At 36.7% G+C, this 26,790-nt stretch overlaps 1 protein-coding gene across 8 annotated transcripts in view; it reads left to right on the top strand.

The window, feature by feature from the left end:
* The window catches only part of TRPS1 (transcriptional repressor GATA binding 1), a 279,514-nt gene that overhangs the window by 71,200 nt on the left and 181,524 nt on the right, over positions 1-26,790 (top strand). For all 8 annotated transcript variants that reach the window (XM_070802758.1, XM_070802763.1, XM_070802762.1 and 5 more), the window contains 2 exons: positions 284-1,410; positions 18,370-18,973. In XM_070802758.1, coding sequence (XP_070658859.1) covers positions 284-1,410; positions 18,370-18,973 — 1,731 coding nt within the window. The remainder of the gene's footprint in view (positions 1-283; positions 1,411-18,369; positions 18,974-26,790) is intronic.

Here is a 26,790-nt window from a genome sequence, read left to right on the forward strand (position 1 = left end):
GTATATATTATTAAATCCTTTGAATTTGTTATAGTACTTTTATTACTTACCTTCATCTGATACTTTGGCCAAAAATGTTTAGCATAATGAGCCTCTCAGAGAGTGGCTATTGAGTAATGAAGAGTGAATTTCTTTGGCTCTAATTATTCAAGTGATTTCATAATAAGCAGAAGCACTATTGTATTTTTTGATGTAGAGTACCTGGCAGTGTCGCCTCCACCCGCCTACAGAGAACACTGAATTAATGATACCTTTAAAGTAACATGCGTGTCTTCTCTGCCAGGTCACTTCAGGTGGAACATTCATTGGCATTGGCCGGAAGACACCAGATTGCCAAGGAAACACCAAGTATTTCCGCTGTAAATTCTGCAATTTCACTTACATGGGCAACTCATCAACAGAACTAGAACAACATTTTCTGCAGACTCACCCGAACAAAATAAAAGCTTCTCTCCCCTCCTCTGAGGGTGCAAAACCTTCAGAGAAAAACTCTAACAAATCCATCCCAGCAGTCCGGTCTGGTGATGCTGGAGACCTGGGCAAATGGCAGGACAAGATCACAGTTAAGGCGGGAGATGACTCACCCATTGGTTACTCAGTGCCCATCAAGCCCCTTGACTCGAGACAGAATGGTACAGAGGCCACCAGTTACTACTGGTGTAAGTTTTGTAGCTTCAGCTGTGAGTCCTCGAGCTCACTGAAGCTGCTAGAACATTACGGCAAGCAGCATGGCGGAGTGCAGTCAGGCGGCCTTAATCCAGAATTGAATGATAAGCTTTCCAGGGGCTCTGTCATTAATCAGAATGATCTAGCCAAAAGCGCAGAAGGGGAGCCAATGACCAAGGCAGACAAGGGCTCTAGTGGGGTGAAGAAGAAGGACTTCTCCAGCAAGGGAGCAGAGGATAACATGGTCACGAGCTACAACTGTCAGTTCTGTGACTTTCGATATTCCAAGAGCCATGGCCCCGACGTCATTGTGGTGGGGCCGCTTCTTCGTCATTATCAACAGCTCCACAACATTCATAAGTGTACCATTAAACACTGTCCATTCTGTCCCAGAGGCCTTTGCAGCCCAGAAAAGCACCTTGGAGAAATCACTTATCCATTCGCTTGTAGAAAAAGCAATTGTTCCCACTGTGCGCTCTTGCTTTTGCACTTGTCTCCTGGGGCGGCCGGGAGCTCGAGAGTCAAACACCAGTGCCACCAGTGCTCGTTCTCCACCCCCGACGTGGATGTGCTCCTCTTTCATTATGAGAGCGCGCACGAGTCCCAGGCATCGGATGTCAAGCAAGAAGGCAGTCACCTGCAAGGACCAGACGGGCAGCCGGCTGTCAAGGAAAGCAAAGAACACTCATGTACCAAATGTGATTTCATTACCCAGGTGGAAGAAGAGATTTCCCGACACTACAGGTAAGCCATGGGTGGGGGGGACAACATAGTCAGGAGAAAATGATAGAAATTATCCAGAGGGCTGACCCAAGAATTGTAGGGAGTGATTGTGGTGACCGGGGGAAGTTATAGAACAAGGTTGTGTTCTATAAAATCATAGAACTGCAGATTTCATATTGCTGGACATGATAACCCTAGATTTTAATTGGGTCACTTATTTCAGACTGTTTAGACTTACGTTTCATATCTGTTTTATACCAGCTACTGAATATATTTTAAAATTCACAATGATGCTGATAATGCTGATGGCTTTACCACAATTTGTTTATTTGCCCTTGCTAAGTGTGACCCCATATCCCATGATTTTTCATGGAGCAGCTTCCAAATGAAAGATGCCACCATAATACGTTCTATTCTCTATTCCAGCTGGGAAACAATTCACTTGAGAACATATTGCTTATTTTGCTTTTCAAATGAAATCAGACATTCTTCTAGCTTAAAAAAAATTAAGCAACATCCTTGTTTTGCATACAGACGGTAGTCTGAAGGTGAGAATTGAGTTTCTCTACACTCTGAATGAGTAAAGCTGCTAAGTGTTTCGGATTCTTAAATAGATGTAGGGTATATTATGTTTCCCTTCTCCTTTGATCCTGTTCTCATTGTAGACATTAACTTTTCCAATTAACCTTTCATGCTTTCTAGAGATGACTTAGAATTCATGTCTTTATTTAATTTATGTATTCATTCCTTAACTAACTTACTCCAAAAATATGCATATTGCCAAGGCATTGATTGTAAAAAGGAAAAGAAGATAAACATAGATGGTGCCCTTATGGAACTTATGGTTTAGTAGGGAAGATCTCAGCAGCTCATTGTAAGAGTGAAGAGTTTCAGAAAAGATGGAAGTGGAGACCACTGCATTGGCTTAGTGACAATATAGCCCAATATGGTAAAGGAGGAAATGTCTCTGCTAGGAAGGGGCATTTAAACTGAGACTGGGTTATAAGTAGGAATTAGTTCCACAAAATCTTTGTAGTATAGTGCATTCAGATATTACTTCCCAAGTATTGGGTATTTTCTTGTTATGGTGCTTCTAAGCATCAAAGTAAAGAGCTTTATTTACTATTTTCAAGAGCTTTTCCATATGCAGATTCAATATCCTAGTTTAAAAATCTAGTTATTTATATGTTCACATCCTGAGATTTTGAATAGTTCCTCCCATTCTTTTATAAGTTCTGTGTTCGTACCGGTGTATGTATGTTTTCTCAGTCACCAGTAATGAAGCAGTTTATGTCCAACAATAGGCTAATAATGTTAGAAGTTAATTTGAAGGGCATCCTAATGTTCACAGTGAATCTAAATGCTCAGAAAACACTTCCTTGAGATTTACACTGTTTAATTTATAAGGTCAGCCCTGGGAAAGACAGTCCTGCAATCAAATATGTGTTCACACTTGCAGTGAGTGTTTTTGGCTCTTTTGATGTTAGCTGCATGCTAATTTATTTCTGGAGCAGGCAGACGTTAGCTTTCTTCCCAGCCCTGTTAGTATACATACTGTGCATATACATTTCTTAAGCGATACAAAAATTAGATAACTCATTTTTTTTTTTTGAAGAAGGAGGCTTTTTAAAATCATGAAGATATTAGCTAATATACACACAAACACACACACAGATATATGTAGATACCTGATCCCTTGAATGAGTGACTTTTTTTGAGGAAGGTGAGGCCACTGCTTGAAAACTTGGCTGGAAAAATAGAGATTCCATGTTTTGGTTAAACAGATGAAAATCTCCTAAGAAATAAAATATGAATAAAAATATTATTGAGTAACCTGAGTTTAGTTAATATTCAGTAATGAAAGTGAGCTCCAGAGACTAGTCTGTGTTTTGTTCACTGTTGTGTCTGCACAATTTAGCATAGTGCCCACCGGAGTGATAGGAACTCACTGAGTATTTAAATAGATGAAATCCCAGTGAGATTTTGCCTTCACAGTAGTTATGAATAAGTAAAAATCTCCATAGTGAGTTTTAGTTTAATCTTTGATTATTGAATGGTCTTGGAACCCTTCTGAGGACTCACAAAATGATACTATATTTTGAATGTAAATCAACCTCTCAGCATTTTATTAGATTAAAACAAAATTAGCACCCCTTATCTCTAAAACATTATAATACTCTTGCACTTATTTTTAAAACCTAATGTAGTTTGTGTGGTCCTAGGTCCTTTAGGGTGCTGAGTAGTTTATCTCTAATCAGAGTTCTTATAGAAATCTTCTAAACTTGGAGACTTATAGTTTCAGGAGTCACAGCTCAGTAAGAAGTATAAAGAGAGAAAAAACAAACAAAAAGAAGTATAAAGAACCTCTACTGAAATTTGAACATTGGAGGCTCCAGGGATATAAAAGGAAGGAGTCACATGAATGTTGAAAATGTTATCTGCTATCAAAGCACTTTCCCCAAATGCCAATTTTGAAGATACTATAAGAGGAGACAAGTTTACCACATCATGACAGTTTCTAGTTAAATTTTTATTTATTCATATTATTCATGTTGGGAAACTTTTACAATAATTCTGTTATTACTGTGGAATATTCTAGACTTTTGAGTATTTTATATACAAGACTTACGATGTAGTAAAAAGATAGCGTAAATGGGAAGCTATACAATGTGTAAAATGATGTAACTCTGAAATAACTATAGCTGAGAAGCAAGAGAGTTGATTTAAAGCTATCAGAGAAAAACCCCAGTGAGGATTTCATCCCATGGGCCTTTTCCCAAAGAACCAGGTTTAACCTGAGTTGAACTTCCAACATTATCCAGTTAGTAAGTGAAATTTGACCAATTCCCCTTTCTTTATGTTTTATATTTACTTACGATCTCCCATACTTTACATCATGACAAAGTTGTTATGTTCCGCTCTTTGAATTTGTTTCTCATACTCCATTTCTTTTATTATATATTATTTCATTACCAGCCTGCCCATTCTCTAATTGACTTATTTTCTTCTTCACAATTTTCAGTGTTATAATTTAATGCTTTTGGTGTTATAGGAGGAATATATCCTTACAAAACAACTATACCAGATAAAACATACTTCTTAGTGACATGTTAGACTTCCATGAATTAGGAAAAGTTTCTGAAATTTTTCTTTTCTCCCCTTCACCAAAAGGGAGCTAAACCCAGTCTGGGGAGAGCAAATGGGCAATGCAAGTTTGCACAGAGGGAAAATACTGACATTGATGTTGCAGTCATATTGAGACTAAGCCTGTAATCACTGGCAGAGAGAGGGTGTTGAATTCAAGGGTTTCACTGTGAGCGGGCATCATGAAGGTGACTAACGTGATTCCATATTACTACCTTCTTCTTGAGTCCTGTCAGAGGTAAACAAAAATTTGTTTCTAGCAAGATACTCCAGTTTCCACCTCCATGTTTTGGATGGCCCAAGATAAACTCATATGAGCTCCCCATTATAACAGTTCACTATACGGCAAGGCTATAAATTGCTACATGTGAAATCTGTAGAAAATGCAAATAATAGCTTTATATACCCAGAAACTTCCGATCAACAGTTTTCATTGAGAAAATAATAATTAATGAATGTTTAAATAAATGAAAGTTACACTTATAAATTGATCAAGCTACATGAAACTATAAATAGCCAGGAATATTAAAAAAAGAAACAAAAGCATTTTTGAATGAACAATATAATTACTGAAGTTTAAATCATATGGATAGGAGAAGTAACAGATCGGCAAATGAATGAGAGCGAATGAGTTAATCGAAAGTTCAATCTGGAGGTATTAGCCAGAATACTTTACAGGAGGGGAAAGGGATGGACAATATCAATGGTGGTTATTAAGATATGAAAATACAAGATGTTCTAACATGAATCTAATTAGAGTCCCAGAAGAAAATAATATCAAATGGAAGATAGGCAATCAGTATTTGTGGAGATAATGGCAGAAGAGTTTTTAATACTGATGAAAAACATAAATACAGATATAAAGTAGGATACCATATACTAAATAGATATGTAGATCTTTCTTGACTTTTGATGGGTTTTGTTGTTGTTGAGTCACTAAATTGTGTCTGACTCTTTGGAACCCCATGGACTCTAGCCTGCCAGGCTCCTCTGCCCATGGGATTTCCCATGGAAGAATACTGGAGCGGGTTGCCATTTCCTTCTCCTGGGGATCTTCCCAACCCAGGGTTTGAACCTGTGTTGCCTACATTGGCAGGTGGATTCTTTACCACTGAACCACCTGGGAAGCCCGCTATAAAGCCTGTTTTATAATGAAATGATGAATATTTTATGTAATTCATTGACTATTGTATAGAAAGTGAAAAACAGAATGGTTGGGTACAGAATGGTTGTAACTTTATTGGTTGTTTCTTCTCATGATCACATGGATGACTGGGAGCTGGGGCACCCCGCTGAGCCCAGCACCACTGTATCACATATCCTGTGTATCATCACCCCAGGAAAAGATCCAAATTAAAAATGCAAAGTACAGTTTGTACTGAATGCTTATGGCTTTTGCACCATCCTAAAAGGTTGAAAGATTGTAAGTCAAGTCATCGTAAGTGGAGGACTATCTGTATGCAAATAAATTCAGTCATAGACTGTTGTAGTAAAAATTATAATGCCAAGGCAGAGAGATTCCTTAGAGCAGTTAAAGAGAAACAACAGCTCAACTATTCAGAAAACAGTTTTTGGTTAATAGCAGATTTTTATCAGCAATAGTGGAAGCCAGAAGAGAGAAGAATATTGTTCACAGTTTTGAAGGGGGAAAAAAAAGTCTACCTAGTGTTGTCTACTTGTCAAAACTGTCTTCCAAAAACTAAGAGAAAAGACATTTTCACGTAAGCAAAGACCAGGGAACTGTGAATAATTATATTTAACAACCATAGCATGCCTAATTTATGCAGTTATAAAGGGATGGACTGAGATATTGGGCAACACTATTATGTTAATTTGCAGGGAGATTGATCAGAAGTAGGGTGTTCTAAGGTGCTTGAATTGTCTGGAGTTAGTCAGAACTTTGTTATGCATATTTTAATAGTTTTAGGGATAACTAGTGAAAGAGTGGGCTTTCCTGGTGGCTCAGAGGTCAAGAATCTGCTTCCCAATGCAGGCTGTGTGGGTTTGATCCTTGGGTAGGGAAGATCCTCTGGAGAAGGAAATGGCGACCTGCCCTAGTATTCTTGCCTGGAGAATTCCATGGACAGAGGAGCCTGGTGGGCTGTAGTTCATCGTGTTATAAAATAGTTGGACAGGACTCAACAACTAAATAACAGCAACCAAGGAAAGAGTAGGAGATGAGTACATGACTTCCAAAGCTCTGGAGGAGGAAAATGGACGACAAAATAGAGAACACCCGTCAACTTCGACCTTTATTTAATGGCAAAAGAGGATACATGGGGAAAAGTGGACAAATAGAATTTTTTAAAAAGATGGTAAAAAAAAGTCCACATATCAAAAATCTTGAACCTGTGGGATTAAACTTTCCACTTAAAAATATTATCAGACATATTAAAAAAGAATATTTAACTAAAGTTCTGTATAGGTTACACACTTAAAGCGTAAGGCTGAGAGTTTGAAAGAATAAAATATACCAAGTTATAGGAGCAAATACAAACCAAATAAAACTTGAGGTAGCTTTATTAATCTCATACAGTTTAGACTCTTAAAAAGTATATGTGGGACAGGTCATTACCAATGAGAAGAGGTTCAGTTCATCAGAAAGATATATTAATTACTGATATATAAAACATGAATATAAAATATATATGTAAAGCAAAAAGTAATGAAGAACTACAGAGAAAATATGACAAACCACAATCACAGTAGCACATTTTAGGAAACCTCCCTTATTAAAGGTGAACAGAAAAATTTTCAAAATGTAAAATATTTGAGCAACAAATTAAGAAACTTTATGTATTTATTTATTTTAGCCACACTCTGAGGCTTCTGGGATCTCAGTTCCCTGACCAGGGTTGAACCTGGGCCATGGTGGTGAAAGCCCAGAATCCTAACCACTAGGCTACCAGGGAACTCCCTTTTTTTTTTTAACTTGATTTACTTAAAATACGTGATATCTGCACCCAGCAATTAGAGAATGCCTATGCTTTTCAAGAAGATATAAAATGCTTATAAAACTTGTCACATACTAAACCAAAAAGAAATCAGATTTCAAAAAAATAATATAGAGCATACCCTTCTATTCAGTGTAATTAAATTAGACCTTCATAGTAGGAAGATAAGGATAGATGACATCACACAAGGCAGGTATTAACCAAAGTAAAAAAATGAGGTCATTTTATTTATTCCAGAAAACACAGATGTTAAGACAAAAAACATATAACAGGTAAAAAAATGGATAAAGTAGAGAATATTTGCCAGTGCTTATGAAGCACAGGCTGGAATCAGGGTTGCCGGGAGAAATATCAATAACCTCAGATATGCAGGTGACACCACCCTTATGATAGAAAGCGAAGAGGAACTGAAGAGCCTCTTGATGAAAATGAAAGAGGAGAGTGAAAAAGCTGGCTTGAAACTCAACAATCATGAAACTAAGATCATGGCATCTGGTCCCATCACTTCATGGCAATCAAGTGGGGAAACAATGGGGAAGATGGGGAAGAATGAATATGGGGAAACAATGGAAGCCGTGAGAGACTTAATTTTCTTAGGCTCAAAATCACTGGATTGGTGGCTGCAGCCATGAAATTAAAAGACGCTTGCTCCTTGGAAGAAAAGCTATGACCAACATAGACAGCATATTAAAAAGCAGAGACATTACTTTGCCAACAAAGGTCTGTCTAGTCAAAGCTATGATTTTTCCAGTAGTCATGTATGAATGTGAGAATTGGACTATAAAGAAAGCTGAGTGCCGAAGAATTGATGCTTTTCAACTGTGGTGTAGGAGAAGACTCTTGAGAGTCCCTTGGACTGCAAGGAGATCCAACCAGTCCATCTTAAAGGAAATCAGTCCTGAATATTCATTGGAAGGACTGATGCTGAAGCTCCAATACTTTGGCCACCTGATGTGAAGAACTGACTCATTGGAAAAGACCCTGATGCTGGGAAAGATTGAAGACAGGAGGAGAAGGGGATGATAGAGGATGAGGTGATTGGATCACGTCACTGACTCAATGGACATGAGTTTGAGCAAACTCTGGGAGTTGGTGATGGACAGGGAAGCCCAGCGTGCTGCAGTCCATGGGGTCACAACGAGTCAGACATGACTGAGTGACTGAATTGATGATTTTATAAAGTGAATTTATCAGATTCTGGAAATATCAGACGCTCATATTCCCAAAGATCACATCATTTCAACCCTCAGAAGGAAACTTCTTGTTTGGGACCATTAGTAAACAAGTGAAAAAATGTTCAGAGTAGTAATTTTTTAAAGAGCAGTACAACCAAAACAAAAATAAACTGAAACAAACAAGAAAAGACCGCATAATTCATAAGAGATTAGTTACATGAATTGCAGATTTTTCATACATGGAATATTATGCAACAGTGAATTTGAATAAATGACAACTGAGTACAACATGGGTGTCTTTATAATTTTGACTGAATAAAAACAAATAAAAGGCAGCTATTTGTAGCTTCACACCATTACAGAGTTCAAAAACCAGCAAAACAAAACTATATACATATATTCACATATATTCACATATGTTTGCACTGTATATGTGCATCACATTTATATAATACATTGAACTGCACCATAAATATTATTTTTCCTCCATAAATAATATTTTTCCTCTTTTTGTATATATATGTGTACATAGACTCTGTCAGTCTGAATCTCTCTATATATGAAGAATATATATATATGAATCATATTTTACGATTCTATAATTATGTTCCAGTTTTCACTTTTTGCCAAACCTCTTTATAAATGTGTATATAATGTGTGTGTACACATGTGTGACTAACATTATACAATAAAATTTTAAAATAAAACTGAGGCATCAGTTCTCATCATATACATATACAACAAACAAGTGAATGAATAGTTAACTTCCCTTATCATTAAGGAACTACTTGAAAATCAATGATATTGTCATTATCTATCCACTTAACTAGAATGTGGAAAATGTACATATTTTTTGGTAGTATATGTGATGACAAATATCTGTCTGTTCAGAGTTAAAATTTGTTAAACAGTGAATATTTTACACATAAAATATATATACCTCAGGTTGAAGGAAATAGCATTAGATACTGTAGCTGATTAAAGTAATGTAGCTACTCTACAATTTCTCTCTTAAAAGAGCACTGAGAAGGAGCATGAACTCTGTGCCCTGCTAGTTCTGAAGAATAGATTTTATGATAAGCACATAATTATCAACACATCTGAAAAAGCTAAGTACAGAGTGCATTAGTACAGTTTCCAAAAGGGTGAGTACCATAATAGTAACATCTACATTTGTGTCTTTTATGTGTCATGTTCTTTTGAACAGTAAGTAATAAATCAGTTGCCTGCAAGACTTTGAAATATAATTCAAGTTGAAAATTCCCATTGTGGCACAAAAAGTTACCCAGGATGATATAGTTCATTAAGAAAATAACCCACAACTGTATTACCTTTATTTGGACACATAATTTATTAGAAATTTCAAATTTGATAGTCCTGCAGACTTTATACAAGAACAATTATTGAGTCTTGGAATAAGATAAGTGTTAATCATGATTTCCATTTCATATTGTGTAAATTATATATATTATGTAATTGATTTCCCACATCTTGTTTACTGTCTATTTCATGGAAAGATTTATCTTCCTATTTCTAACATTTGATAGGGACATCTCATTTTTGAAAGTGAATCATAAATTGAGATTTTTTTCAGATTGACATTAGTTGTGTTTTCTCCTACCATGTGAAGGTGAAATCACCCCACACTCTTGTAAAAAAAGGGTCCAATTACTCCAAATGAGTAAATACTCATCAGATCATTTCATTTAAGAAATACAGGATGAGCAGGTTGAATGGAATCTTACTCAGTCAGAATTTCAGTTTTCATTAGATTATATATTATGTACTGCCCTTTGCACTTGACTAAGGCTGAATATTCAATTTTCAACATTCAAAAGTTGATTGGTTATCCACCTACACATCTGTAATTCCTTTTCTTTTTGTCCCTCAAATACTCTCTTCACATGCTTTTCATTCCGATGTTCAGCAGTGCTGGTTATCTCAAGTGCCACACCTGTAGACTTATGACACAAAATATGACTAATTTTATTAGTTGTCACATCTACTGAACTATATTTCAATTAAATCACTTCATTTACTCCGTTTTTGTGACAATTTATTTGTCAGTATTTGTTTACTTAATTACCAAAAAATACCTTGAAGTCTTAATGGATTAATATTTATACTTTATTCATTTACTTTGATGTTCATTTAGTCATTGAGGCAGAAAAACTGTGCTTAAAACTACTGAAAGTGAAATACAGGTTACTGGGTAAAGGAGAACCTTTTAAGTGATGGCAAAAATAAAGGAGAAAGGAGAAAAACAAAGTGCTGCTTAGAGCTGACTTCACAAATACTGTGAGCTGTTCATTATGAAAATGGAAACATACAGATATTATCAGAGTAGAGCAAAAAAGTAGCTTCTTAGCTGATTTTTCTAGGATTTAGAAAACCTCAGTTCTTTATGAATTATGAAAATAATTTTTAATCTCTACTAATGAATGAAACACTTCTACTAGAATAAAAGACACTGAAATATTAATGGATCTGAAATAAATGCTTTTTATAACACATGAAAACTCTGTCAAGTAGGATAAGGAAAAATCTTTTTTTCTCAAAGAAATTTAAGTCACTTGAATCAAGTACGATTTGATTTTTTTATGCAGCTTGATCCAGTTTTCTCTGGAGGCAAAAGATGATTATCTCTTTTATCAAAGTTGATTGTCTTCATTGTCTTTACATTGGACAAATTGAGATTTTATGAAAGTATATCAGAAACATTGCATGGGACATACTTACTCTAAAATATTTGCATATTTTCTGAAATTCACATTTAACTGGGCATCCTGTGTTTTATCTGACAGCCATGGCAGGGCTATCTACAGAATGATATCTTTTTTCTTCAGGTAGCATGAAGAGAATGTTTGCTATCCAGATGGCAGCAGAGTATAGAATTTAAATGAATGCAAATATATTTGCAGTGTCTTTTAAATTAGTTTTGCTTAATGTAGCTAGAGATAGAAGTTCTAGAAGTTTTAAAATAATAAAGACTTTATTCAGTGGGCCACTCAAAATACGCCATCTGCAAAATGTCTCTGTACTTCTTAATATTTCTCTGCTGTGTTATGACTCTATGTATTAAGTCTAGTGTTCCCTGGGCTGTGGTGGTTCATTCCTTTGGTTATTAAATAAGATATTTATTGACGCTCTGGATGTTCTGGGTGGGGTGGAAGGATGTGTGGGCTTTGATCTTGATTTTCAGGCAATTACAATGTAACTGTAAAGTAAGACCCACATGGTTATTTTTTAAATGGGAGCTTTTTAAGTGATGAAATAAATCTTTTTATGCCATCACTTAAATCAAAGGCCATTTTAATAAAAAGCAATGTGAAAAAAATCTTCAGAGGATGACAAAGTTTCATTATAGCTCAGAAGATGGTAGGTTTTCTCTTGGGTTGAGTCATTTGGGAAGTTTTATGGATGAGAAGGTAGTTAAGGTAGATCTTGAGAAATGAAGGGAAAATTCTCTGAATCTTTTAGAGGTTTTTATATTAACGCTGATAAAATGAAATGCATGTAAGGAGGTTAGAGCGGAGTCCAAACTAATGTAGTTTGTCAATGACTAAACTTTTACTCTTCAATAATGTTTTTTATACTAGGGATTAAAAAAATCTTTTTATTTTTGGGAGGACACAGCAGTATGTTGAAGGTCTTTTCAGTTATCATTGAGAGAGTGACACAAGTCAGAGAATATGCCCAAATCTTTCAGGAACTAGTTCCTGAATAAGTTAGTAATATTGCCTCTACTGTCTACCATGTACATATGAGTAACTGTGGACATGAGCTAAAACGCTGTATCATGCCCTCCGTATTCTTTTATGAATTGGCTTGTCTGTACTTCACATTCTTATTTTATGAAGTAGGGATGGAAATAGATACTTTGTGTGATTGTTGTCAGATAATATATATAAATGGCCTAGCACTAAAGAATACTGAAAGATGAGCCCCAAACAGTGAAATAAAGAAGATGAATTACTGTTTGGGGATTATGCTTGACAATGTCTGTTTATAGTTTGAGCTTATAAAGCTGTTAGGGTTGACTCTCAGAGGTGGGAGTATGTGCTTTAAGAGGGAAAATGATGTTGCTCATCATAAAGAATTCATTTGGGAATGTTCTTCTATCAGATACTGAGTATGTATACTGTGAGTTCATTCCAGTCTAACTAAGACTCATCTTGACTTATTTCTGACCATGGTTTCATGACTCCTGCTATGTAAGGTGTAAGGTCTGGGAACCAAAAGCATCAGCATCATCTGGGATTTTGTAAGAAACAGAGACTATTGGGTTCCACCCCAGGCTCCCGAAATCAAAACCTGAATTATAATGAGATTCCCAGGTGATTTTTCTGAATGTTTAAGCACTAAAGAATACTGGGCTTAAGAATGATGTTAGCATAGGTGATTGAAAAGTTCATGTAGCAACTTTTGAAAATAATGTTGTTTTACTATATTTCCTATCATTTATTTGATGAATATTATACAGAGAAAGAATTCTTTCAGTTCTCTGGAGTATTATGCAGCAATTTCCTTTTCTGCTTCACCTAGTGGTGTTCAATGGCCTGAAAGATGGAGTGCTTTAGCAGTTACTGCTTAACTGTCAAGCTTTGCTCTCTTTTCATTAATAGTAGTCACACTCAGAATCTTATGATTCCAAATAACAGAGAGAGTAAAGGCATTATCTGTGCTTTATTAGAATCAGAGGCTGGCTTGAGTCTGTTCATTCCATTGTTTAGAAGCAGGATATATCTACTAATGTAGTTTGTGACTAGCTCTGCATGGGTGTCCCCTGAAGACTGCTAAAAATTCAGATTCTCAGGTTATGCCCAGAGATCTTCACTTAGGCATCTGTGAGATGCTGGAGACCTGGATTCAATCCCTGGATGGGTATGATCCCCTGGAGGAGGAAAGGGCAACCCACTCCAGTATTCTTGCCTGGAAACTGCCATGGAGAGAGAATCCTGGTGGACTGTAGTCAGTGGGGTCACAAAGAGTTGGATATGACTGAGCATAGAGCACAGAGGCTCTGGAATCTGTATAGCTAAGGAACTTCTTCAGTTGCAGCACTGCATGCATCCCATTTTGCAAAACATTGCTATAGTTGGTCTTACTTCTGTCCATTAGAAGAACTTTCCCTTCCCCTCATGTTTTCATTTTTTACCCCCCATGTTTTCATTGTCAGTATTGCCAGTGATTTCATTAATTTTTATATAAAGTTAAAAATTTAGGCAACTGAAAATAGAAAAATAGAACATCTGTCTGAAAGGTGGCAGTAAAGTCACTCGGTCGTGTCCAACTCTTTGCCACCCCATGAACTGTAGCCTACCAGGCTCCTCCATCCATGGGATTTTCCAGGCAAGAGTACTGGAAGGTAGTAGCCTTGTATTCTAGAATTAATGTAGATGAAATGGACAAGACACTGTTTCTCCATTTTACTTATCTGTAAAATAGGCTTTATACATCAGTGGAATGTGAGATCACATATGGGTGAGTGCTTTGAAGTCTTCAAAAGAAAGGTGTGTGCGTTAAGCTTGTTATTGCCACCTTGCTTTAATATCCTTCCTGTTAATATGTGTTTTTCTTTTCAACGTAACACCCGGTTCTCACTGAGCACTTATCTCTGCAGTTTCTGTCTTCTTCCTGCTTTGTTACACAGTTGCATTCGGACAGTCCTCCAGTCCCTGTCTTGGTTTTACCTTGATCATTCAGAATAGGAGATCCTCTGAGGGCATATCAGAACAGCTCTTGCTGAGACCTGTAAGAAATGAGAGACTTGTCTGTTGGGGCAGAAAATTGGAACTAGAAAACCTAGAAGTCCCAGACATCTTGTTTCGGTGTGATACTTTGCGATGAATACATTGCCTAGACGAGACACACCCAGAACTCTTTGTATATTTAGGAGGACATGTCAGTCAAATATTGGATAAAGGTTAGGTGTGTTCATCTTTATTTGGTGAAGGAATAGGTTGGTTCAAGGACGGTTCTAGATTGCAGTATAAAGTAGATATTGATGGCACATGATCTTAGTTACTGAGATATATTACTAGATATAGTATGGTTTTAAACCACCTTACTGAATACACTCACAATGCATTCCTACCTCTGAAGATTGTAATAAAGCACAGGTAATGCCATTTTTATCTTTGTTATTCAGAAGTTTAAGATTATGGATAATAGTACTCATACTATTATTGAAAAAAGAGTAAGACTTGACAATTGAGTAAACTGCTAAACTGCCTCATCTTTGAGGCATTGAATACCACTAAGTGAAGCTGAAAAGGCATAAAATACATTCTACCTGGTAATGTCTTAAAGAATCTTCTAGGAAATAAACATAGTTTTAAGAGTGATGTCTATTGTGGTTAAGGTACATGGGAGAATAGAAAAGAATGATACCAAATTACCATTTGGTACAATACCAAACCAAAGTTCCTGTGGCGGATTCATTTTGATATTTGGCAAAACTAATACAATTATGTAAAGCTTAAAAATAAAATAAAATCAAGTTTAAATATGAAAAAAAAAATAAAAAAAAAACAAAGTTCCAGCTCCTTTGAATGGAGTATGAAAGGCAGATTCACGTATAAGCTGCCCTTTATTTAATTTTAGGATTTATATTGACTAACTCATATCAGAGGTATTATATTTTCATTTTACAGGTGAGGAAATTGAGGCTGGTTCAGTAAATATCCAAAGTTGCATATAGATAGAGTAAAATACAGAGCCAAGACCGAAATTTAGGCATTCTGGTTCTAGCACCTCTAAAGTGGACTAAATTGCTCCTCTAGTAAGAACTGTGAGTCTGCTGTTTTAAAATAATTTTGTTGTGTTGTACTGGAGAATCTTTTATTTCCTCTCCTGTTTCTTGACTCTTTCTCCTTGTTGCCCTAAAATGAATTGTCTTTATTTCTTGAAATAACATCACTGTAATTCTTGGGAACATTTGTCCTTTGGAATTTTTTGGTCATTTGGTAGAAGTAGCAGTGGCCGTTTATAGTCTTAATTTATAGGCATGGATTTCATCACAGAGTTTAAGCAGAGACTCCATCATGTCAGGGAAACCATCAGCATACTTGCCAGAGTGGGTAGTGAGCTCATTAGAACTGTCTTGGGATGTAGGTCAATCAGAGCTTGTGAATGTGCTTCCTGATGGTGGGTTTTGTTTATGTTTAATTTTCCGGATTGAATAGATCATGTGGTATATCTTCAGTAGGGTATTTCCTGGGTATATTTAGACTTTTAACCATTCTGATAATTCATTTTTATCTGTCTGATCAAGCTTTGTAAAGCTAAGCTAACAATTTGGGGATACAGTTTGAGTTTAGGAGTTTATATTACATTGGATGATAAGCAGATATAGTTAGTGGTAGGAAGTTTCTCTGAATGAGGTTCCCAGATGTTCTAAGTCTGAGATTTTGGGTCTTGCCTATTTTCCTTTGTGATCTTAATTCTGTTTCAAGTTTTCTGGCTTTGATTTTGGTGGCAAGATTCATATATATATGTTCTCCTTAACAGCTGGCTTTTTTCACTTGAGAATAATTTATCTTAATATTATATTTTTATGGTCAATTCATGATCAAATTATTTATCATTTATTGTATATCTTCTTGTTTTATTTTTGCTACTTAATGAAGAAAAATAAGAGAAAAAAGATTGAAAACAGCCTCCTGAAAAAGTAAAACTTTATCCTTATTGATTCAACCAAATGTAGGCTCTTAATGATAAGAAGATAATCATGTACTGAGTTAATTGCTCTCAACAAATTTTGGCGGATGTTTTGTTACATGTCTTAATACGTTTGAGTTTTGCTTCCTTAAAATGAGAATGTTGTTTTGGATTCTCCGCCATCAGACAGGTCTTGGAATGAAGTCATCCAATACGGAAACTATTAAAGTCCCAAAGCTATTAGAGCACACATTTAACTAAGCTACCCCTCTGCTTATAGCCTTACATTTGCTTCCCTTTCTCTGAAGACACCTACCTCCTTGCCATGGTCCACAAAACTCTAGATGATCCTCAAGCTTGTTGATTATTAGCTTTCTCTTACTTATTCCTCTCAAACATCAGTGGCCTCTTATAGTATCTCAGACTTGCTAGAATGTACTGCCCTTTCCCCTCCCTTCTTCTCCTCCAAGGATAGCTCTTTTCTATCATTTCTTTGATGTGCTTCCCTCAGAAAGGCCTTCCTGGCATCCTTAAGGAGCCCTTCCACCCCAGTATCACCCCATCCATTTCCTTCTTAGCGTTTATCACTCTATGTCCTCACATATTTATTTATAGTCTAATGTGAAGCTTGTCATTCCTGACTAGACTCTAAACACCAGGTGGACAAAGACTATGTGCCTTGTATTTCCCAGTGTGTATCCTGTGCCTAGCAGAGTAATAGGTGATGGTTATCTACAGATTACATAGAGGACTACCTATTTTGCCTGAGTTGAGCAATAGCTCTCAAAACTTATTTTGTTACTCTGTTTCAAGTTGTAACTTCTAACACATTATATCAGTGGAGTAGCAAGTGTTTCACATGGTTGTTTAATTAGAGAGCCATACAGGGTTTTTACAATTAAAGAATGTATGCCTCCTATCCTGAGTTGTTTGTGCACCTTTCCAGTATGCCTTTTAGGATACACTGCCTCTGTTCTTCTTTATTAAACAAACATTTGTCTTCATTTAACAGTTACTGTTCTGTCTTTAGCAGCAGGAGATGCTACAAAAGCCAACAATAAGGTCTCCTTGTTTTATGCCTTATAAAAAGAAAACACATACATAAACCCGCATTCACACACCCTCCTTAAATGAATATATCAGTACAGCACCTCTCATGCTGCTTGGCACCCAAGAGATACTCACTTGGTCGAATGTTCATAAGTCCTTACAGTTAAAAAAACTTTGTCTTAAAAGTTTTTTGAGCTTCTGATATATCTTACTTACTAGATTATATAGGGTGCATGCTCAGTTGTGTCTGACCTTTGGTATCCTGAAGAGTAGCCCACCAGACTCCTCCGTCCATGGGATTTTCCAGGCAGGAATACTGGAGTGGGTTGCCATTTTCTCCTCCAGAGGATCTTCCTGACCTAGGGATCGAACCTGCATCGCTTGCATTGGCAGTTGGATTCTTTACCACTGAGCCTCCTTGGAAGCCCTAGTTTGCATAGCGTAGTCAACTACATTTGGTTGATTCAGTGGATTTGAATTTATGATAGAAAAGAACATTGTAATCAGTTTGGTATAATTTATTTTAATTTATATAAAGGCTGTATAGAATACTTCACCACTAGAAATGTATGTATATTTAGAGTGAAAAATATCTCAGTTTAAATAAGCTGAAACAGAAAAGTCCATTGATGAAATCAGGTGTAAATTAAATAATATAGAACTGATGATTATGCAGTCACGGTAAAATGAACAGAGCAGGTCCTTCAATAATAAAGCACATCAACCAGTTTTAATTGTGGTTCGGCTGGTGTGTGTACACAGAAGTGTGTCTGTGTGTTCATATCCCTGCTATTGCTAATATAACAAACGGGAATAGTGCATGCCTTACCTCGAAATAAGAGGCTAGTTTAGTATATGCCAGTTTCTGGTGTGCTGAGAAGACTGTATTTCGTTCTGCCTATTACATTACAGGGGATAAAATTCAGGTGCTTGAAGACGAGTTTTTTAAGCTCTCTGTGTGCTAGATTCCGAGTGACGGTTTTCTTCTCCTGCAGGAGAGCACACAGCTGCTACAAATGCCGTCAGTGCAGTTTTACAGCTGCCGAGACTCAGTCACTACTGGAGCACTTCAACACTGTTCACTGCCAGGAACAAGACAGCACTACAGCCAACGGCGAGGAGGACGGCCATGCCGTCTCCACCATCAAGGAGGAGCCCAAGATTGACCTCAAGGTCTACAGTCTGCTCAATCCAGACTCTAAAATGGGAGAGCCAGTTGCTGAGAGTGTGGTGAAGAGGGAGAAGCTCGAAGACAAGGATGGGCTCAAAGAAAAGGCTTGGGCTGAGAGTTCAAGCGATGACCTTCGCAGCGTGACTTGGAGAGGGGCGGACATCCTACGGGGCAGTCCCTCTTATACCCAAGCCAGCCTGGGGCTCCTAACCCCTGTGTCCGGCCCCCAGGAGCAGACGAAGACTCTGAGGGATAGCCCCAACGTCGAGGCTGCCCACCTGGCGCGCCCTATTTACGGCTTGGCTGTGGACACCAAGGGCTTCCTGCAGGGGGCGCCCGCGGGCGGAGAGAAGGCCGGCGCCCTCCCCCAGCAGTATCCCGCGTCTGGAGAGAGCAAGTCCAAGGATGAATCCCAGTCCCTGTTACGGGTAGGAAGGTTTCATTTTTTTAAATAATCCTTTTTATCTTAAAGGGAAAGCTGGGGGAGCCCACATTCTCCAGCGTTAGTATCATGCCTTTAACCAAGTGCAACTAACTGGTGCGTGTCAGTCTGGGGGTTTATAGGTAATCCGGCCGAAGTGGGAGGAAGCAGCTGCCGGGCGTTTGTGTGTACGCGACACACACTTGATCGTGTGGGGTAGAAGTCACTTGTTTGTCCCTGCGTTCAGCTCTGATTGAATATTTGTTAGTCATTCCTGGTGGTTATGCAACACGGCGAGGGTGCTTTTGGAAAAGGGAGGCTCGGAATCCCAGAAGGATACACATCTGTTACCTTAAAATGACAAAATGGCTTTGAAGTTTTGAAGTGGTGTGACACAGTTGATGGTTAATAAGGAATGTAGCAGAGATGTAAATCACTAAGAATGCAAAGCCCTTGGTGAGATATGAATACAGAAATGTGGTGTTTTTTAAAACTCACAGTACAGTTACATACACATGCTAGTTATGTTATTGCCAAAAGGAAGGAAAAAATGAGATAGACCCAAGTGTGAATGCTGTGAAGAGTATCCAAAGAAGAGAACCATGAATTATATATTATTGGGCTCTTGTAGGGAGAAAGACATAGTCCCACCTGGAAAAAAAACAAAAACTCTCTAAGATCCTTGAGCACTCTCTTCATGCTGTGTAAACTGTGACTTGTCAAGGAATATTTTAGATTTTGAAAATTCGTGAGCTCCCACTTGAGTGATGCTTGCTTTTTGCCTGAGGCACCACCACTTCAGCATCTCACCTTGACTCTGAGGAAGTTTTGAGCTTTCAGGCTGATTTCAAAGCTTTGTTCCTGCGTGGAAGGTAGGATCAGAAACACCAGATAACCTTTACAAAAGAGCTGGTTAGGAAATACCGTTCAGCCAGCCCAGTGCTTTGACCTGGAAGTTAGAGACCACTGAGTTCTCTTTGGATGTATTCTGAGGAGAAAAATTACTTTTTCCAAGGATGGCTTGGATGCTCTGCTCTCATTTCCTACGGAGTCTCTAAAGCCTGTCTGTGAGTTTTCTCTAGTAGCATTGAGAAATGCCCCTTAGAGGAGCACAGGTAATTGTAAAAGCTGTTACCTTTTCTGTCTGCAGTCATGCCCTGAAGCTAAGGAAGGGCTTGAATACAGAAGAGGAGATGCCTTCTTGTGCACTGAGAGACAATCCTTCCTGCCTACCGGGAAGGAGCAAGTTGAACTAAGTAACTCGGGAAAGAAGAGAAATAGTTCCTGTGCTTTTCAAGTGGGTGCTCAATTTAGGGAGCTTCTTTCTTATAATATGCATTTTATCTTTGTACATGCTCATCATTTTCTTAGGGAGTCAGAACGCTTCTGATCTCAAGTGGCTAAAAGGCAGGAAGGACATGCTCTAGGATTTTTAAATTTTAGGTTGCATCTTGACAGTGTGGTGGAATTGATGGCCTTACATATGTATGTATCACTAGAGCTTCCATGCTTCCCCCCTCCCCCGCCCCCCACTTAACAATGTTTTTTCATCCATGACATCTTCATTTGGTATCAAATTATGTGACTCTTTTAGACTGTTTCTGGAATGCTACCTTTTCTGCCTCTATTTGTATATACTTAAGAATCTGGAGTGAGCAGTAATTTATGAAGTAAATTATGAAGTAATTTATGAAGCAGTGCAGCCTAAAATCTGAGCAGGATAGTTCTATTCTTTAAGCAGCCTGAGGATGATAATACTTTTCAAAAAAAAAATTGTTTTTCTCAATTCCTGCACTTCCTTAATTCCCTGATTTCAACTTTCTATTGCATCATTTCAACTGTCTTTTCAGTTCCTCTGCATTAGATGCTGAAGTAGAAGATCTTCAGCGAGAGGCTACTTAACTATGTTTTATAATGACTATCAGATTCCTCACTGTAGGGTTTGTGGTACTTAAAGGCCATCATCTACTAAATTTTGAGAGCTGACTCCCAGAAATATATATCACTCAGTTCAGTTCAGTCGGTCAGTCCCTCATGAATCGCAGCACGCCAGGCCTCCCTGTCCATCACCAACTCCAAGAGACCACTCAGACTCTCGTTCATCGAGTCAGTGATGCCATCCAGCCATCTCATCCTCTGTCGTCCCCTTCTCCTCCTGCCCCCAATCCCTCCCAACATCAGGGTCTTTTCCAATGAGTCAACTCTTTGCATGAGGTGGCCAAAGTACTTGAATTTAAATAGTAGAATGGAACTTGAAAGTAACTTGCTGTTTGGCGTGTTTGTTTCAAAATAATAGTAAGAAATTTAAGAAATGGAAAATAGGTTTCAAAATGATTTTTTAAATTAAGTAGTCTATCTGATATAACATTAATAGAACAAGTATATTTATAAATACATTTATTCATGTAGTTTCTAATACTAAAATAAAAACTTGACCATCATCTTTGACTATTGTGCAGAGTGGTATCGAGAATTAAGTATGGAAAATATTAATTTAAAATAGTTTAACACTATGCTGGTAAATAATGGAAACATTTTTTAACACATTATTAACTGGGGGATTTTTGCAGAAACTAACGCCTGTGGCATTAATACGTCTTCCGTCAATAATGTGTTAAGAGTAAGCTGACTGGAGATAGGGTTATGTTACAAAGCATGTCATTATAATGTTGCTTGCAGTGTACTGGTTTTTCTGATACTTGTTTTTAACTGGTTTTAGTTATGAAATTTTGCTGTACTCCAAGTGAGGAAGGAAATATAAGAATCACAGAGAAGAGCTCAAGTTTCAAAATATTCATTAGTTTTCTTCACTTCTTTTTTCTCTTTCCTTTTTTCATAGATCAGTGTTTGGCTTTTAATTTTATACTCAGTGGCAGCTCATATATGTATATTTTCATTCAGTGTATGTCTTTAGATTTCCCTTGTTACTAGTATGAAATTGATCTTGTTATAAAAATGTCTAAATGGTGTATGTGACCTGTGTTTATCATTGTGCTTTGAATATGGCAGGGAACACATTAACATAAGCTTCATCTTGTAAATTGTTTTACGAAAATTGGGTTTTTCTGTGGATTAACAGTATTTCTATAAATCATTTTTTCCCTTTTATGACTAGAAATACTAAAACCTGTAGATGCTTTGCTAGAAATAATCCAAGTGTACAGGTAAACTTTAACTCTTCCTCTTTTAAAACTTCTAGATCTTATAAAACATGAATAAGCTCCTAAAAATGTTTTGAGTATGCATCATTGAAGTTTAGCTCCGTGAATAGGTTAACATATTTAATACTGCCTTGCTGAAAGCAAAATTAATTGGTTTTGTATTCAAATAGATGTTCCCTTCTCATTTTAAACTAAACAGTCTAGTATGGTCATAACTCAGTGTAGTCAGGTGCTATTTTCTGACCAGTATCTTGTAGAAATTTTATTTTCACAAGGATGTTGTTTATTTGGTAGCTTTCTTATGCAGATGTAACTGTATTCATTTTATTATTTCCTAGTTGAAAAATTCTAGGTTTCATTCTTGTAATTAACGTTTTAGATTGGACTGTATAACACAGAAAGCTTTGTCTTTTAGCTGATAACCACATTAAAAGGAACCAAACACCTGTCATGAAATTTCACAAAGATTTTGCCAAAGTAAAATACGTTTAAAACAATTTTTTTTAAATAAAACATTTGGTTGGCAGATCTTTACTTTATGTAGTAAAGTTCTCCATGTCATGACAGAAGAGAATGTCACAGTCAGATAACTGATAATCTCTAATTCTTCCATCAGTGCAAATGCCCTAGTTATCAGTCCACATTGCTCTTGCACCTAGGCAAAATATAAATCTCTTTGTGATTGATTTTAGTTTGCAGTGTGCATTTATTTAGGGAAGTTTGTCCATTTTAGCTTGTACCTTTTGCACTGCTTGGTTTTGACAGAGATGTCTGGCCAGGGCTGTGGAGTTGAGTTTCAAGTTCTGGGTGTTGAGATCCAAGTTGAACCATTGGCTCAAAGAAAGGGCCTCCCAGGATCCTGTTCATCTGTATCCCAGAGAGGATCGTGATGCCAGCCATCCTCCCAAGAGTGCTGAGCAACTTAGTTAATTAATGTTTGTCAGGCCATTTGAGATTGTCAGATGCAGGGTTCTAGATAAGTGCAAAGGAGTATGATGATTTGTTCATTTTGTAAATGTGATACCAAGACAGTACAAAGCAGGTGTTATTTCCCTCTTTCTTCAGTGGCGTTAAATTTATAGTTTAAAGATTGTTGATACCGGACAGTCCATTGAGATGCAAAAATGTTCTTTTGGGGACAGTCCATTGGCAGCCAAACAGACGTTTAAACAAGCAACATTGTTGAATGCCTCTACAACCATTGACAGAAGATCGCAGGAACTTCTTTTAAACTAAAGATGATCTTTAGTGAGAAGTCTGATATTTATTGTTTTGCTTCATGTTTAATGAAAATAGAAGCAGCTATCATTTAAGTACTGTTGTCTTAACATAGTGTTTAGGTACGTAAGTATTTTCCTGACTCCATTTGAATTTTTTACTTGCATATGTCAAATACCATAGAGAAGGTCTAAACCAGGACAAATGGGGAGTATGTACTTCCCTGATCATCAGCTATGAAATAGTAGTTTATAAGCCATGTTGGTGAAGTTTCTTTTGAGGTAACTGTTGATATTTGTTTTGCCTAAGAATAAAATATTAAAAACCATTGACTCTATCCAGAGATGAACAATCCTTGTACATTGTAAGATTATGATTTAAAACAGTATGATTTAAATTCAAGAATATAATAGGTTTAGTTTAAAATAGCAATCATTCATCCACTTAGTTTTGTTTAATAGTGAACATAATCATTTTGTTTTTATTAAAGAAAATCTAGGTAGCTTTTTTCCCCTTTATTGGCTATTTATCTTTTACATTTAATATACCATATTTGACAATAGATCACTACTACAATCAACTTGATACGTATATGTTTGACCAATGGGATTTTCTGTTATTCTACTTTCTTTCTTTTAAGTCAGCTCCCCTGGCTCAAGTATTTTTTAAAAGTGCATTTTTTTTCTTTTTTTTTGTAACCTAGGCTTTTTGTGAAGTCTGGCATAGTTCTGCTGGCCCAGGTTTCTAAGGCAGGGGAAGCAGATGTATCTTTTAGTGAATTGGGCTGTAAGTTTGTAGTCGCTGTGAAATGGTATCCTTCAGCACAGTTATCTGTTAATTATTTCCTGTATAACTATCTTTTGCTTGGCTTCCTTTTTTTTTTTCACAGACGGCATGAGTCAGAAGATAACAGGGCCCAAAAAGGACCCTATTGTTGAATGTTCTTAGATGTTGGAAGTGAACAGTATTCAGAAAGTGGCCCAAGTTTCAAGAGCACAGATGCAGAATGATTCAAAAGTGTGTCAGCCATGAGCTACACACAGCCTTGGAGTGAATCTTAATGTTCTTCTGGCAAAGTCCAGTCTGATGAATGGATGGATTTCATAGAAGTGTTGATTACCTAAAAGCCAGGAAAATTTTTTACCTTGGATTTCTATGTGTTTTCTTACTTGCTTCTACCAAAAAAAGAGAAAATATTGTTTTCATTGTTATATTCTTTTACTCTCCGTTTCCTTTGATTCTGTTAGTGAACTTTCATTAAGTGTTTGTAGACAAGCATGTTGATTACTGGGATGGTCTATGAATAAACTGAAGGAAGCTTGGCAAGCAGGACCTGGTGTGGTTGTGTTACTAGTTCAGGGAGCTTCAGATGGTTTCAGTGAACTTCCGGGAAGCTGTCTCCTTTATTTTGGTGAAGCAGCATTTACATTTATGTTGTGTTGTCTTAGTCCCTCAGTGGTGTCTGACCCTTTGTGACCCCACGGACTGTAGCCTGCCAGGCTCTCACTCATAGATGTTTGTGAAAGTGAAAGTAGCTCAGTCGTGTCCGACTCTTTGCGACCCCATGGACTATAGAGTCCATGGAATTCTCCAGGCCAGAATACTGGAATGGGCTGCCATTTCCTTCTCCAGGGGATCGTCCCAATCCAGGGATCAAACCCAGGTCACCTGCATTGCAGGCGGATTCTTTACCGGCGGAGCTACAAGGGAAGCCCTTATAGATGTTTATGTTTAACTATAATTTACAAGTAGAATAGAATCTGGATGATGACCTTATTTGGAAAAAGTCCATAATATTCATCTTGTTATATATTTTTATTCTGTTATCAGTGATTAGAAATAAGGCAAAGGAATCTTACTTTCATTTTATTTTTGTAAGGACAGGACATTTGTAAGTTGGGAGGTATCATCTCCCATGTTAGGATGATCAGATAGCTCTCACACATAATTTTACATGTTTCATTTTAAAATGTTTCTCACCCTTCCAAGATTTAATTTGGACATATTAATTATGAAAAAGGTAAGTTGTTTCATACCTGGAGATTTACCTGTCTGTAGGATCACAATTAACCAGCAAAACTAAGGATATACACCTATATTTCTAAAAGGGAAAATACAGTTTACAATGTTTAAATAAGAAAATACATGACTGATAGCAAGTGTTGTCTCATGTTCAAGTTAACTGTCATGTAAACAGGTCATGGTTAAGAGACACAATAAATAAATATTGCTTGGAAAATAATATCCTAGAAATATCTAATTAAGAATTAACTGTTAAACTGAATTGACTGATGATGAATGCAGATAATTAAGGAAAAAGCAAATGATACTCATTAAGAGCTATTTCTTATGTGTATGAAAAACGACAAATATCCAATAGCCAGACAATATGATATGCTTCCCTTATATTACGTGTGCAGTACAGTTTATTTTTTAGAGAATTTATTTCTAAGTACTATTTATGTTCTTAAGCGGAGTTGAATCATGTTTCTTAGTGAAAGCAGTTAGCTCAGATAGACTTTCCTTTTGTAGGGGGAAAAAAATCTCTTTATTTTGCTTGTTTTCATTTTGCCTCCATGGATGATGTTTTCACTACCCTTTACAGTTTCTCGACCTAGTTTTTACATTCCTGGAGGTGTCTTGGATGTGGTGAATAATAGTGTGGGCTTTGAGGGAATATAAGAGAGAAGAACTTAATTTTTCCTCTTTAAAATATGAAATTTAATTATCTTTATTCTTCATTGTTGCCAAAATATTTACATTGATTCCATTAGAAAGTATTTTACTTTTGTAGGATTTTCAGAATGTCAGATAGAATAGTCTTTCTTTACTACTTCTTAAGAAAGTATTAAAAAGACAAGGGAAAAAAAAACCATTTTCTTGATTAATATTGAGTGTGGTTGTTATAGCCTAAAAATACAGAAACTCGGGCCTTTCTTAACCAATTAATGACATTTATGAAGACATGTCTGTTGTCATTTACAAACAGGAGATAAGTCAGACTTATATATGAAAATCTAAAAATTTACAAATGGAACATTTGAGAGAACTATTCCCCCTACTTGAAAATAATCATTTGCTTTAAAAATAAAACCTCAGTTAATAAGACTTTTAATATTTATTCCCTGAAACCTTAAAAAATGAAAATGTTATTTACTTATAACTTTTTAGAAGTCTTATCTGTTTTGCAAAACGTGCTACAATTGAAGCAATGTTGGCCATATTTTAGGAGATACACATTGGGTTAATTTAATTCCTCTTAAAAAGTCAGGAATTTACAACCTAAAATTTTCTTGATAATTCAAGAAAATATATCTACTTTGCCTGAATCATGTAACTGATTCAAGAAAAGTTGGAGGTTTTTAAAATGTGGCTTGTCTAGATGGTCAGTCTATAGTCTACAAATTAAATATCCAGTTACTATGCCTTTCAAAACTTTATGCTA

The sequence above is a fragment of the Bos indicus genome, chromosome 14 (assembly GCF_029378745.1).
Source record: "Bos indicus isolate NIAB-ARS_2022 breed Sahiwal x Tharparkar chromosome 14, NIAB-ARS_B.indTharparkar_mat_pri_1.0, whole genome shotgun sequence".
NCBI classification, from domain to species: Eukaryota; Metazoa; Chordata; class Mammalia; order Artiodactyla; family Bovidae; genus Bos; species Bos indicus.